Genomic DNA, 14,570 nt, shown 5'->3' on the forward strand with positions numbered 1-14,570 from the left:
CCCTTTGGGAATCGTCTCTATTCAGCTCAAGCACGATTTCGACCATCCACCCAGCTTTAACAGCTAGCCAAGTTCCCTTGCCTGGAGGCGGATAATAAACCCTTATCAGCCCCTTCCATTCCACCCACCCACCGCCGACCTGTCTTTTCCCTTTCCCTTCCAACTCGCCCTGCCTAGAGCCCTCCAGCTCGGTTGGAGAGCCCTGCGCTGGGGCTGCGGAGCCTGGGCGCGGTAGTTCCCTTGGCCAGCTCCGTCGGCTCGGAGGGAAGGCGGGCAGGCGGGTGGGGCCGGCCGGGCAGGCGAGGCGGAGCCCGCGGGGCGAGAGAAGCCCAAAGAGGAGGCGCCGAGCGAAGGCAAGGCAGTGCAGCGGGTGGCGCAGCGCTGGGAGCAAAGTGGCTGGAGCCAGGGTGGCGAGCGAGATGAGCGATCCGGAGAAAGGCAGCCGCGGGCAGCGGGAGCCGCTCAAGATCGGTGAGTCGATCTCGAGATCGGCGAGAGGACCCCGGGAAAGGGGTCCCACCCTGGGTGGGAAGGAGTGGTCGGCTGCTGGAGCTTGGTCCCGGGACGATGGGGAGGGGGGTTCTGGATTTGGAGAGGGGGAAGGGGACCCCCTTGTGCCAAAGGGAGCTTTTCTCTCTAGCGGGGGTGGGTGGGAAGCCACCCCAACGGGGTTCCCTCCTTTCCAAGCCGGGGATAGATAGATAGATAGATAGATAGATAGATAGATAGATAGATAGATAGATAGATAGATAGATAGATAGATAGATAGATAGATAGATAGATAGATAGATAGATAGACAGACAGACAAACAGATAGATAGATAGATAGATAGATAGATAGATAGATAGATAGATAGATAGATAGATAGATAGATAGATAGATAGATAGATAGATAGGAGAGTCAGATGATAAAGAGAGTAGATAGATAGATGATAGATATTCAACCCGCCCCTCCCTTGGAGGAGAAGCCGTTAAATGGGGAAGCGGGGGGGGCTATTTGGTTTTGGTCTCCGGTGGTGCTGAAGACGAATCCTTGGAGATCTTGGCTTCTTTGGGTAGTTTCAGCGCCAGCCTTTGGCAAGGAGGCCCCGTTGGGCTCCGGGCCAAGCGGGGAGGGGCGCCCTTCAGAACGGAATGCCAGGAACGGCGGGGAGGGGGGGGAAGAGCTTCTCTCGGTGGGGCTGCCGAGGGGGTCTCCATTCCTTAACGGGAGCCCCAACGCCACGGAGGACTCCGCCAGAACAGTAGGAAGGGTCTCTCTCCCCACCCACCCGACCCCCGCTTGCTTAGGAGAGCCAACTCTGGCTTGGCCAACCGGATGCCCCTTCCTTCCTGCCTTCCCTTCGCCCTGAGCCACTCATGTGAACGGGGATCACAAGGGTGTTCGCGGCTGGGAAAGTTTCCAACGAAGCAAAGTTCCCCCATTAGAGAAAAAAAAAAAAACACAAAACCCTAAGGAAAGGTTTGGTGGCGAAGAGCCAAATAATCAAGGGTATTTTGATTCCCGGGACCGATCAGAAGGAATTAATCGGGGTGATTTGGGTAAATGAGAAACCGTGTAGGCTTTCATACCAGTAAATTACATTCAGGGAATGTTTTATCAGAGGGATTTGAACTTTAACTTGGCTGCCCGTTTAACCTGTTAACCATTTTTTTTCTTTCTCAGGTAGGTAGGTAGGTAGGTAGGTAGGTAGATAGGTAGGTAGATAGATAGGCTTAGAGATAGACAAATATAGAAAATAGATGATAGATAGATAGATAGATAGATAGATAGATAGATAGATAGATAGATGATAGATATTCAACCCGCCCTCCCTTGGAGGAGAAGCCGTTAAATGGGGAAGCGGGGGGGGCTATTTGGTTTTGGTCTCCGGTGGTGCTGAAGACGAATCCTTGGAGATCTTGGCTTCTTTGGGTAGTTTCAGCGCCAGCCTTTGGCAAGGAGGCCCCGTTGGGCTCCGGGCCAAGTGGGGAGGGGCGCCCTTCAGAACGGAATGCCAGGAACGGCGGGGGGAGGGGGGAGAAGAGCCTCTCTCGGTGGGGCTGCCGGGGGGGGGTCTCCATTCCTTAACGGGAGCCCCAACGCCACGGAGGACTCCGCCAGAACAGTAGGAAGGGTCTCTCTCCCCACCCACCCGACCCCCGCTTGCTTAGGAGAGCCAACTCTGGCTTGGCCAACCGGATGCCCCTTCCTTCCTGCCTTCCCTTCGCCCTGAGCCACTCATGTGAACGGGGATCACAAGGGTGTTCGCGGCTGGGAAAGTTTCCAACGAAGCAAAGTTCCCCCATTAGAGAAAAAAAAAAAAACACAAAACCCTAAGGAAAGGTTTGGTGGCGAAGAGCCAAATAATCAAGGGTATTTTGATTCCCGGGACCGATCAGAAGGAATTAATCGGGGTGATTTGGGTAAATGAGAAACCGTGTAGGCTTTCATACCAGTAAATTACATTCAGGGAATGTTTTATCAGAGGGATTTGAACTTTAACTTGGCTGCCCGTTTAACCTGTTAACCATTTTTTTTCTTTCTCAGGTAGGTAGGTAGGTAGGTAGGTAGGTAGATAGGTAGGTAGATAGATAGGCTTAGAGATAGACAAATATAGAAAATAGATGATAGATAGATAGATAGATAGATAGATAGATAGATAGATAGATAGATAGATAGATAGATAGATAGATAGTTAGTTACAGAAAAAGAGAGAGAGAGACATAGCATTTTACCATATTTTATTTATCTATACATTAAATTATTTTATTCCAATTTCATTTTAAATTGTTTTTATCAGATTTTAGTAATAATTTGTGTCTGGAACTCTGCACTTTGATATGGCCCAAGGGCTAATCAATAAAGTAAATCTATCTATCTATCTATCTATCTATCTATCTATCTATCTATCTATCTATCTATCTATCTATCTATCTATCTATCTAATCTCTCTTTCTCTTTTGGTATCTATCTATCTATCTATCTATCTATCTATCTATCTATCTATCTATCTATCTATCTATCTATCTATCTATCTATCTATCTAATCTCTCTTTCTCTTTTGGTATCGATCTATCTATCTATCTATCTATCTATCTATCTAATCTCTCTTTCTCTTTTGGTATCTATCTATCTATCTATCTATCTATCTATCTATCTATCTATCTATATCTATCTATCTATCTATCTACTCTTTCTTTTGGTATCTATCTATCTATCTACATCTGTCTGTCTATCTATCTATGCCTATCTATCTATCTATCTATCTATCTATCTATCTATCTATCTATCTATCTATCTATCTATCTATCTAATCTCTCTCTCTTTCTTTTGGTATTATCTATCTATCTATCTATCTATCTATCTATCTATCTATCTATCTATCTATCTATATCTATCTATCTATCTATCTATCTATCTATCTATCTATCTATCTAATCTCTCTCTCTTTCTTTTGGTATCTATCTATCTATCTACATCTGTCTGTCTATCTATCTATGTCTATCTATCTATCTATCTATCTATCTATCTATCTATCTATCTATCTATCTATCTATCTAATCTCTCTCTCTTTCTTTTGGTATTATCTATCTATCTATCTATCTATCTATCTATCTATCTATCTATCTATCTATCTATCTACATCTGTCTGTCTATCTATCTATCTATCTCTATCTATGTCTGTCTGTCTGTCTGTCTACCTACCTACCTACCTACCTACCTACCTACCTACCTACCTACCTATCTATCTATCTATCTATCTATCTATCTATCTATCTATCTATCTATCTATTTATCTATCTATCTATCTATCTAATCTCTCTCTAATATCTATCTATCTATTATCAGCACTGATAAAAGGGACCAGTGAAGGGACCTTTTTCATATTTACGACCATTGTAGCACCTCCATGGTCTCGTGATTTACATTCGGATGCTCGACAAGTGGCTGATATTTATGACGGTTGCAGTGTTCCCAGTGTGTGGGTGTGGGTGTGGGTGTCACCTTTTGTGACCTTCTGACAAGCAAAGGGAAGCCGGATTCACTTAACAACCGACTCAGTAATTTAAGAAGTGCAATGAGTCACTTAACGAATGGGCAAAACTCCCTTAGCCAATTTCTCACTCAGCAGCGTAGATTCTGAGCTCAGTTGTGGTCATAAGTCGAAGGCTAAACTGTAGATGTAACGGCTTATAAATGTCAGGCCTGTTTTACAAAGGGGGGGGGGAGATTATTGTTGTAATAGATTTTGTTGGGGTTCAACTAGGGCAAATAATATGTAGGGTGTTGGTTTCTTTTTTCTTTTTGCATTTTTTTTTAAATTTACTTTTTTAAAAAAATGATTTTGTCTAGTTTTGTTTTGTCTCCGTTTAATGTGGTTTTGGTCTTTCTTCCATCCACGGTTTTTTAATGTTTCCATCTTCAGATTTGTTTTGTCTGTTTAATTTTTTTTGGGGGGGGTGTGATTTTGTATTTGAATCCTTTGAATAAAATTAAAAATTGTAAACACGAATAAACAAACAGGAACATTTTACGGTTCAAGATAGCCAATCCTTTGGAGGAATCTGGGTATTCAAAATAAGGGCCTCTCCAGGGATTCATCTGTTTACTCAACAAACTCTTGCTAATTATCCGGGGTCGTTATGTAGCTACTGGTTGCACTAAAAAGAAACAGAGATGTTTTCAGTTAGTTCCTCTACAGTTTGTTTGTTTTTTTGTTAAAGGAAGGTGGCAGGCAGGCAAATTTTCCTATACGGGTTTCTCCATGTTTTCCAGAAAATAAGACCCTGTCTTATATATATATATATTTTTGAACCCTGAAATAAGCGCTTGGCCTTATTGCCATGCGCTCAAAAGCCCGATTGGGCTTATTAACAAAGGATGTCTTATTCTGGGGGAAACAGGGTATTTGCATAGCAACACAGTGTTCGAATATTTCAGATTAAGAGAGTTGGAAGGGACCTTGTAGGTCATCTAGTCCAACCCCCCACTCAGGCAGGAGACCCTACACCATTTCTGACAGATGGCAGTCCAATCTTTTCTTGAAAGTCTCAAGTGATGAAGCTCCCACAACTTCCGAAGGCAACTTCTGTTCCATGGGTTGATTGTTCTCACTGTCAGAAAATTCCTCCTCATTTCTAGGTTGAATCTCTCCTTGGTCAGTTTCCATCCATTGTTCCTTGTCTGGCCTTTGGGTGCTTTGGAAAAGAGCTTGACCCCCTCCTCTCTGTGGCAGCCCCTCAAATATTGGAAGACTGCTATCATGTCCCCTAGTCCTTCTTTTCATTAAACTAGACCTGCCCAGTTCCTGTAACCGTTCTTCATATGTTTTAGTCTCCAGTCCCCTAATCATCTTCGGTCTGCACTTTTTCTAGAGTCTCAACATCTTTTTTATAGTGTGGTGACCAAAACTGGATGCAGTACTCTAGGTGTGGTCTTACTAGGGCTTTATAGAGCGGTATTAGTACCTCACTCGATCTTGATTATATCCCTCTGTTAATGCAACTTAAGGATCGGGTTGGCTTTTTTAGCTGCCGCTGCATACTGCGGGCTCATATTTAGCTGATTGTCCACTAAGACTCCAAGATCCCTCTCCCAGTCACTGCTATTAAGCCTGGTTTCCCCCAGTTTATATGTGTGCTTTTGGTTTGGCTTACCTAAGTGTAAGACTTTATTTTTCTCTACACTGAATTTCATTTTGTTAGAGAGGGCCCAGTGTTCAAGTCTGTCGAGATCCATCTGGATCTTGAGCCTATTGGCTATTCCTCCCAGCTTAGTATCATCAGCAAATTTGGTGAGTTCCCCTTCTATTCCCTCATCTAAGTCATTTATGAAGATATTGAAGAATACTGGGCCTAAGGCGGAACCTTGTGGTATCCTGCTGCTTCACTTCTCGCCATGTAGACTTAGACCCATTAAGGACTACTCGTTGAGTACAGTTTGTCAGCCAGTTGCAAATCCATCTGGTGGCGAAGCTATCTGAGGGGATGCCGCAAAGAAGAGAGAGTCAACTCCAGAGCATCTGAAGGCAGGACACGTAGCAATGGATGGAAACTCATCAAGGAGAGAAGGAACTGGGAACTAAGGAGACATTTCCTGACAGTGAGAACCATTAATCGGCGGAATGGCTCCTCTCCAGAAGTTGCGGGCGTGCCAACATTGGACGTTCTCCAGAAGAGATTGAGCAACCATTTGCCCGGAATGGGATAGGGTTTCCTGTCTGAGCAAAGGATAGGACTAGAAGACCTCCCAGGTCCCGTCCAACTCTGTTATTTTATTAATCAGTGGAATACCTTGCCTTCAGAAGTTGCGGGTGCTCCATCACTGAAGGCTTTTAAGAAGACACTGGACAAACCATTTGTCTCAAATGGTACAGAGTTTTCTGCCTAAGCAGGGGGTTGGATTAGAAGACCTCCAGGGTCCCTTCCAATTCTTGTTACTTCTGTTCCGGAAGGCTCAGATGAAAATATTTCCAGTATTGCTAGGACTGCCATTTAGAAAGGCAACTTTTAAATGGCGCTTAATGGGATATGTTCCCGGATCGCTCTATTTGTTCTGGCTGTTGTTTAATTATTTAATTATGGAAGGAACTGCTATAAACAAGACCATCGCTGTCCTACCTCCAAGGCTGACTGAGCTTCTCAATAAGCATAAAGTTTGTGAACGGCAGGTAGCTTTATGGCGTACGCGCAGGGGTGGGCTTCAAAAATTTTAGCGAGGGGTTCTCTGCGCTGTTGCTGGGTGGGCGTGGCCAGGGTGGGCGTGGCCTAGTCGGCCTCCCGCACCATGGTTGGCGGGGGGGGAGGTTTGCCCTCCCCTGGCTCCGGAGGCTTACCTTGAGTCTCTGGGAGGGTGAAAACAGCCTCCCCAGGCTCTGGAGGCCTTCCCGAACTTCCGGTAGGCCCATTTTTTGCCCTCCCTGAGCCTCCGTGTGAGCCCTGCACTTACCTGCATCCAAAATGGGTTGCGTGGTGACTCCTGGGTGGGGCGGGGAGGGATAGGAGGGGCTAGCCAGGAGTGGGTTTTTTTTGGGGGGGGTTCTCCGAACTACGCAGAATCTTAGCTAGAGGTTCTCCCGAACCCCTGAGAACCCTCAGCAGCTCATCCCTGCATACGGCCCTCTGGTTGATTTCTGACGAGTGAGTAATAGGATTCCTTTGGGTTCGGACGGCATCTTGCGACCCCGAATTTGATATTAAAAGTATCTCCCGGTAGGAAAGGATTTTTTTTTTCCCTTTTAGAGAACCTGTAGAGATGTCGACGGTTTCTCTTATCATTTCTCTCGAAGTCACTCAGAGACACTGGGTGAGATTGAATATGTGAAGAATGATGGTCTGCATCTCCTAACTTTGTAGGCATGTGGGGAAGTTAACTGATGGTGCCTTTCTGACTAAGCTGTAAGGTGATGCAACCGCTTTACGGGTGCAGGGTGGTGCAGGAATCCAGCCATGGTGGCTTAATCGAGAAACATGGTAACAACAGCCACAACTAAAGTGATGTCACCAACGCTCTCCTGTGGGCCTTCATGTCCCTTCATGTCTCCAAGATCAACAAATGTTGTTTGCAAGTTCCAGTAGATACTGGAAGAGTAGTCAAGCTATTCTCCAAAGCACCTGAGGGCAGAACAAGAAGCAATGGGTGGAAACTAATCAAGGAGAGAAGCAAGGAGAAATTTCCTGACAGTTAGAACAATTAATCAGTGGAACGACTTGCCTCCAGAAGTTGTGAATGCTCCAACACTGGAAATTTTTAAGAAGAGGTTGGATAACCATTTGTCTGAAGTGGTGTAGGGTTTCCTGCTTAAGCAGGGGGTTGGACTAGAAGACCTCCAAGGTCACTTCCAACTATGTTGTTCTATTCTATTCTATTCTATTCTATTCTATTCTATTCTATTCTATTCTATTCTATTCTATTCTACTCTACTCTACTCTACTCTACTCAATGGTTCTTTTCAAAAGGCAAGTGGACTTCCTTGGTTCTTTTCAGTTCTTCAGTTCTTCAAGTGAAGAAGCTTCTTGGATGAGAAGCGACACGTTTCCAAGAAGAAGAAAAACACACACACCAAGAAAGTCCAGTTGCTTTTAGGGGAAAAAAAAACCCTTCTGGGACAACCATGACTTGGATGATTGAGAACCTCCATGGACTTTTCCATAAGTACCTTCTGAGGGACACAACAGGCAGGGCTTCAGATATTGACAAAACTAAAAGTCCCACAATCTCAACCAGTGGTCATGAAAGAAGCTGGGAGATGTCTTCCTAAACAATGGAAGTCCACCTGCGGCGTGTGCCTTTTGCAACTGTTTCGGAAGAGAAGTTCCTTCCGAGATTGTTGGTTGCGGCTTGCAGGGCACAACAATTGACAAATTCACTCTTTCTACACAATTGCCAGGCAGGCAGAAGCCTCACCTTGCTGCTCCGACATGCAGTTTGCCAATCCTTCTTCCGAGTATCCCTACCCTACCCTACCCCACCCAAAACCTTCTGCCAACTCCTAAGAATGTCACAATGCTTTGACTTCCTCTTGAAGCTCGTCTTCAGCGGCTCTGCCTTATTCCGTTTCTGCTCTTATATCTCTATTTTATTCTGTTGGATTGAGCTCACCGGAACAACTCAAAGATTGTCTGACAGACCCAAATCGGGGACAAGTTCAGGGGTGAAATGCTACCGGTTCGCACCGGTTCAGGAGAACCGGTAGTAATAAAAGATACGGGTTTGGGCGAACCGGTAGTAAAAAAATGCTACCGGTTCATCCAGTATTTCCGATGATCAGCTGTGCCATGCAATTTATATTCTCTAGTAAAGGTAAAGGTAAAGGTTCCCCTCACACGAATGTGCTAGTCGTTGCCGACTCTAGGGGGCGGTGCTCATCTCCGTTTCGAAGCCGAAGAGCCTGCGCTGTCCGAAGACATCTCCATGGTCATGTGGCCGGCATGACTCAACGCCAAAGGCGCACGGAACGCTGTTACCTTTCCACCAAAGGTGGTCCCTAATTTTTCTACTTGCATTTTTATGTGCTTTCGAACTGCTAGGTTGGCAGAAGCTGGGACAAGTCACGGGAGCTCACCCCGTCACCCGGCAGCACTAGGGATTCGAACCGCTGAGCTGCCGATCTTTCGATCAACAAGCTCAACATCCTAGCCCCTGAGCCACCGCAGCTTTCTAGCAAATCTAAATCGTGCGGCACAGCTGTTCTCCTCCCCTCACTATTCTACGTAACTTCTTAAGCCTCCTTTTTCCGTGTGAAGCACGCATTTGGTGCGCACTGTGCATATATGTGCATGCATTTGGCATGTACCACGCATGTGCGCATAGAGTACCGGTAGCAAACCTCGGAGGATTTTACCATTGGGGACAACCCTACCGGAAGGACACAGAAGTGGAGAGAAAGAAAAAAAATACTTCAGAGTATTTTGACTGGTAGTTTTTTTGAGGGAGAGACATGTAAATATCAAACTGAAGAGCCGTTGGAAACTTCTCGTTTTTTACAGGCTTATTTTTGTTCAGAATCCACCTGCCATTTTGTGCTCAGAAAGCTTGAGGGCGTGTAAAAAAAAAAAAAGGAAAGCAGTGTTAACAGCTGGAAACAAATTTGGGGTTTTGAAGAGTTATTTTTTGCCTTGCACAGCCCTTCCTTCTCTTCAATTTTTCTCCCCGCTTCGGAGGGGCTTTTCGGCATTGTGCAAGCTTAAAATCTCCCCAGCATCTCTCTGCAAGAGTCACAAAGGGCAAATCCAGGACTCCGAGTCTTCTTCCCAGAATATCTTGAGTCTGGGATTGGGAAAGAGTGCATTTGCGCATGAGATGCACAGATATCTCCCTTCCGCTGCGCCCGTTCTTTGATTGCAGCTCCTCTCCGGGCGGGACAGCCTTGAATAATCTGTATTTTTAAGGCCATCGCAATCCTAGGACTCGGACACTTTGGACTTTCAGCCAGCATTACGTGGGCTGGCCTTGACAAGCCTCTTGGGAAACAGGGCAGCGAGTTCAGGCAAAGGCGGATTCCTCCTGTTTAGGAGGCGCAATGCACATCCCACAGCAGTTTTGGGGAGGGGGGGGGTGTCGATACAAAAAAAAAAAAAAGCACCATTTGGACAGGGGAGCGTTGAAACTACAGCTTTTCTAACAGAGGGTTTTGGAATTCCAGTTTTATCTTTCTTATCGTTAAGATTGATTTTTATCCCTTTCATACTTTTCTATAATAGCAATTAAAGGGACGCGGTGGCTCAGGGGCTAGGATGTTGAGCTTGTCGATCGAAAGGTCGGCAGCTCGGCGGTTCGAATCCCTAGTGCTGCCGCATAACGGGGTGAGTTCCCGTTACTTGTCCCAGCTTCGGCCAACGTAGCAGTTCGAAAGCACGTAAAAAATGCAAGTAGAAAAAATAGGGACCGCCTTTGGCGGGAAGGGAACAGCGTTCTGTGCGTCTTTGGCGTTGAGTCATGCCGGCCACATGACCACGGAGACGTGTTCGGACAGCGCTGGCTTTTCGGCTTTGAAACGGAGATGAGCGCAGCCCCCCTAGAATCGGCAACGACTAGCACGTATGTGCAAAGGGAACCTTTACCTTTTATAATAGCAATAGCACTTAGATTTACATATCGGTTCACAGTGCTTTTACAGCCCTCTCTAAGTGGTTTACAGGGCCAGCCTCTTTCCCTCATCAATCTGGGTCCTCATTTTACTCACCTCGGAAGGATGGAAGGCTGAGTCAACCCTGAGCCGGTCAGGATTGAACTCCCCGCAGTGGGCAGAGTCAGACTGCAATCCTGCATTCTAACCACTGCAGAAGGAAGGAAGGAAGGAAGGAAGGAAGGAAGGAAGGAAGGAAGGAAGGAAGGAAGGAAGGAAGGACTAGCACTTAGCCCTTAGACTTATATACCACTTATTTATTTATTTTTATTTTATTTTATTTTTCACATTTATATACCGCCCTATCTCCCTAGGGATCAGGGCGGTTCACAGGCACTTAAAAATACATATAAATACAAACTAAAATAACAAGTAAATAACAACAACTTCACAGTGCTTTACAGCTCTCTAAGTGATTTACAGTGTCAGCCTCTTGCCCCCAACAATCTGGGTCCTCATTTTATCCACCTTGGAAGGATGAGTCGACCTTGAGCCTGGTGAGATTTGAACTGCCAAATTGCAGTCAGCTGGCAGTCAGCAGAAGTAGCCTGCAGTACTGCACTCTAACCACTGGGCCACCATGGCTCTTAATGTTTTTTTAATAAACATTAATAAATGTTTAATAAACATTAATAAAAATAGTGGTTTTTATTATTCGTGTTTTTCTGTTAATTTGTTATTCATTTAAGGCAGGGTTCTCCAACCCTGGCAATTTTTAAGACTTGTGGACTTTTAACTCCCAGAATTTCTCAGCCGGGACAAAATAGTGTTTTTTTTTCTGAACTCGGCCGATTTCTGTTACGCTGTGTATAAAATTAGATAAACTGCTCACTGACAATCCATGACCAATCGCAACGTATTATTTGGTCCGTCCTAATTTTCATCTTTTATTGGTTTTAATGGTTTAATTGGTTTAATGAGCCACGGTGGTTAGAGTGCAGTACTGCAGGCGACTTCTGCTGATCACCGGCTGCCTGCAATTTGGCAGTTCGAATCTCACTAGGCTCAAAGTTGTTGACTCAGCCTTCCATCCTTCCGAGGTGGGTAAAATGAGGACCCAAACTGTTGGGAGCAAGAGGCTGACTCTGTAAACTGCTTAGAGGGGGCTGTAAAGCACTGTGAAGCGGTATATAAGACTAAGTGCTATTGCTATTCCTTCCTTCCTTCCTTCCTTCCTTCCTTCCTTCCTTCCTTCCTTCCTTCCTTCCTTCCTTCCTTCCTTCCGTCCGTCCTCCCTCCCTTCCTCCCTCCCAGTGGTTAGAATGCAGTATTGCAGGCTAATTCTGCCAAATGCCAGCAGTTCAATTCTTATCGGCTCAAGGATGACTCAGTCTCCCGTCCTTCCGAGATGGGTAAAATGAGGACACAGATAGTTGGGGGCAAAAGGCTGGCTCTGCAAACTGCTTAGAGAGAGCTGCAAAGCACTGTGAAGTGGTATGTAAGTCTAAGTGCTATTGCTATTGCTATTTAACGCTTTTAATACTTTTATTTGTCAAGGACTGTAATAAAAATGGATGGATTGAGGTTTCGGTGGCTAATTTAGCTTGTCACTTCCCTGGGTGTCCTCCTTGGCTTCACAGTCAAATGTTGCGAAAGAAATGTGTAGGTGCCATTCCAGGTTACACTTTTCTTTGTTGTTATTGTTGTTAAGCTATGTCTGAGTCTTCGCAACCTCCTGAACTGTAGAATGCCAGGTTCCCCCCCTAAGTCCTTCTTAGAAGAATAAATGGCTACGGACTATTTAAATATGTACCACCTTGGCAACAACACGTTCAGTTCACATTTGAAAGCTTTGCTAAGCGATTTTCCGTGTGGGAAAAAAATTAAAAAAAGCTCTAAGCATCCCAGCCGGCACAAACGATGAATAAAAATTGGTGATAGTTGCTGCTGATAGCTTATCACTCCTGAAACATATTGTTTCTATAACCGCCACCCGGCCAAAGGCAATCCTGTTTAATGCTGGGTTAATTTTGTACTACGTTTTTTCATGCTCCCCTTCTTAGGCCTGCAGCAAATGGGCGGCAGCAACTTGCTTTGATGCAATTCCAAAATTTAATCTTAAAACTGTAGCTTGAGTGGCGGATTTTGGCAGTCGTTTCCACCCTGGCTTTTTAGGATAGAAGGGGTGGGTTGCATTTTACTACATTTTGATAAAGATGCTTCGAAACATTATTGTAGTGGGAGGGGGAGGAGGAGGGGGAGGAGAAGATAGATAAGGAGGACAAGAAGGAGGGGAAGGGGAAGGAGAAGAAGGAGAAGAAGGAGAAGAAGGAGAAGATAGATGAGGAGAAGGAGGAGGAGAAGGTGGAAGGGGAAAGGGAAGGAGAAGATAAATAAGGAAGACAGGAAGAAGGATAAGGAGGAGGAGGAGGAGGAGGAGGAGGAGGAGGAGAAGAAGAAGGAGGAGGAGGAGGAGGAGGAGGAGGAGGAGAAGGAGAAGGAGAAGGAGAAGGAAGGAGAAGGAGAGGAGGAGGAAGGAGGAGAGGAGAAGGAGAAGATAAATAAGGAAGACAGGAAGAAGGATAAGGAAGAGGAGGAGGAGGAAGAGGAGGAGGAGGAGAAGAAGAAGGAGGAGGAGGAGGAGGAGGAGGAGGAGGAGGAGGAGGAGGAGAAGGAGAAGGAGAGGAGAAGGAGAAGGAGAAGGAGGAGGAGAAGGAAGGAGGAGGAGGAGGAGGAGGTGGAAGGGGAAAGGGAAGGAGAAGATAAATAAGGAAGACAGGAAGAAGGATAAGGAGGAGGAGGAGGAGGAGGAGGAGGAGGAGGAAGAAGAAGAAGGAGGAGGAGGAGGAGGAGGAGAAGGAGAAGGAGAAGGAGAAGGAGAGGAGAAGGAGAAGGAGAAGTAGTAATAACAGAGTGGGAGTGGGGTTTGCATGGAGGAGGAGGAGGAGGAGGAGGAGGAGGAGGAGGAGGAGGAGAAGAAGAGAAGAAGAAGAAGAAGAAGAAGAGAAGAAGAAGAAGAAGAAGAAGAAGAAGAAGAAGAAGAAGAAGAAGGGAGGAGGAGGAGGAGAAGAAATAATAGAGTAGGAGTGGGGTTTGCATAGAGAGGAGGAGGAGAAATTTTCTCTTGATCTGGAAGTCTGGAAGGAGACATCCATCTCTCTATGTAGCTTTTTCATTCACTGTCCTTTTACGTCCTGCTTTATGACCTGAACTTAACCACAATGTCAGGTGTGTCAACAGTATAGAAACCCAGAGTCGGAAGGGGCGCCCCTTCTGCAGGAATGCCAATGAAAACATCCTATAGAGCAGGGGTCTCCAACCTTGGCAACTTTAAGCCTGGAGGACTTCAACTCCCAGAATTCCCCAGGCAGCAAAGCTGGCTGGGGAATTCTGGGAGTTGAAGTCCTCCAGGCTTAAAGTTGCCAAGGTTGGAGACCCCTGCTATAGAGAGTTGGGTGTCCAGCCTTTGCTTGAGTAGATTCAATGAAGGGTGTTAGGAAATTGTTATTTGCCTAACTGGTTGGCCAGGCAATATATAAACTAACTATGTATGTTTGTAGAAAGGCATGATATTGCTTTAAGGCTGTGCTGCATCATTGCAAGCATCCCGAGTGGTTGAGCTCTGTAGCCAATGTATAAAAGGACTCCTAAATTATGGCTTGTGGGGAATCTACAGGGACGCTACAGCATTGTAACCTGATGACATGCTGCAACTGCCTATGTGAGCTTTATGATTGTTGCTTGATCGTGGCTAGTTACTGATTCTTCAAGATACTGACTGTTGTGAATTGAACTGTGTTTTGCCGAACTGAAAGAAGACCTTGCAAGTCTACATTGGTAAGAAGCCTTGATATTTGTAACATTCCTGACTGGCTTTATATGTGTATGACCTGGAATTGTTTTTGGACTATGACTTTGCCTTTTCCCTAAAAGTAAAGGAATATCAAACCCCAGTTTGTCTGCAAGTGACTGTTATTGTATACAACCATTCTCAGTCGTTTTCATGCGTAGGTTACTCT

At 45.5% G+C, this 14,570-nt stretch overlaps 1 protein-coding gene across 1 annotated transcript in view; it reads left to right on the forward strand.

The window, feature by feature from the left end:
• The first annotated feature begins 312 nt into the window (after positions 1 to 312).
• The window catches only part of LOC131185969 (stomatin), a 31,256-nt gene continuing 16,998 nt past the window's right edge, over positions 313 to 14,570 (forward strand). The window contains exon 1 of the mRNA XM_058159083.1: positions 313 to 471. Coding sequence (XP_058015066.1) covers positions 420 to 471 — 52 coding nt within the window. The 5' untranslated portion in view covers positions 313 to 419. The remainder of the gene's footprint in view (positions 472 to 14,570) is intronic.

Source organism: Ahaetulla prasina, chromosome 16 (assembly GCF_028640845.1).
Source record: "Ahaetulla prasina isolate Xishuangbanna chromosome 16, ASM2864084v1, whole genome shotgun sequence".
NCBI lineage: Eukaryota > Metazoa > Chordata > Lepidosauria > Squamata > Colubridae > Ahaetulla > Ahaetulla prasina.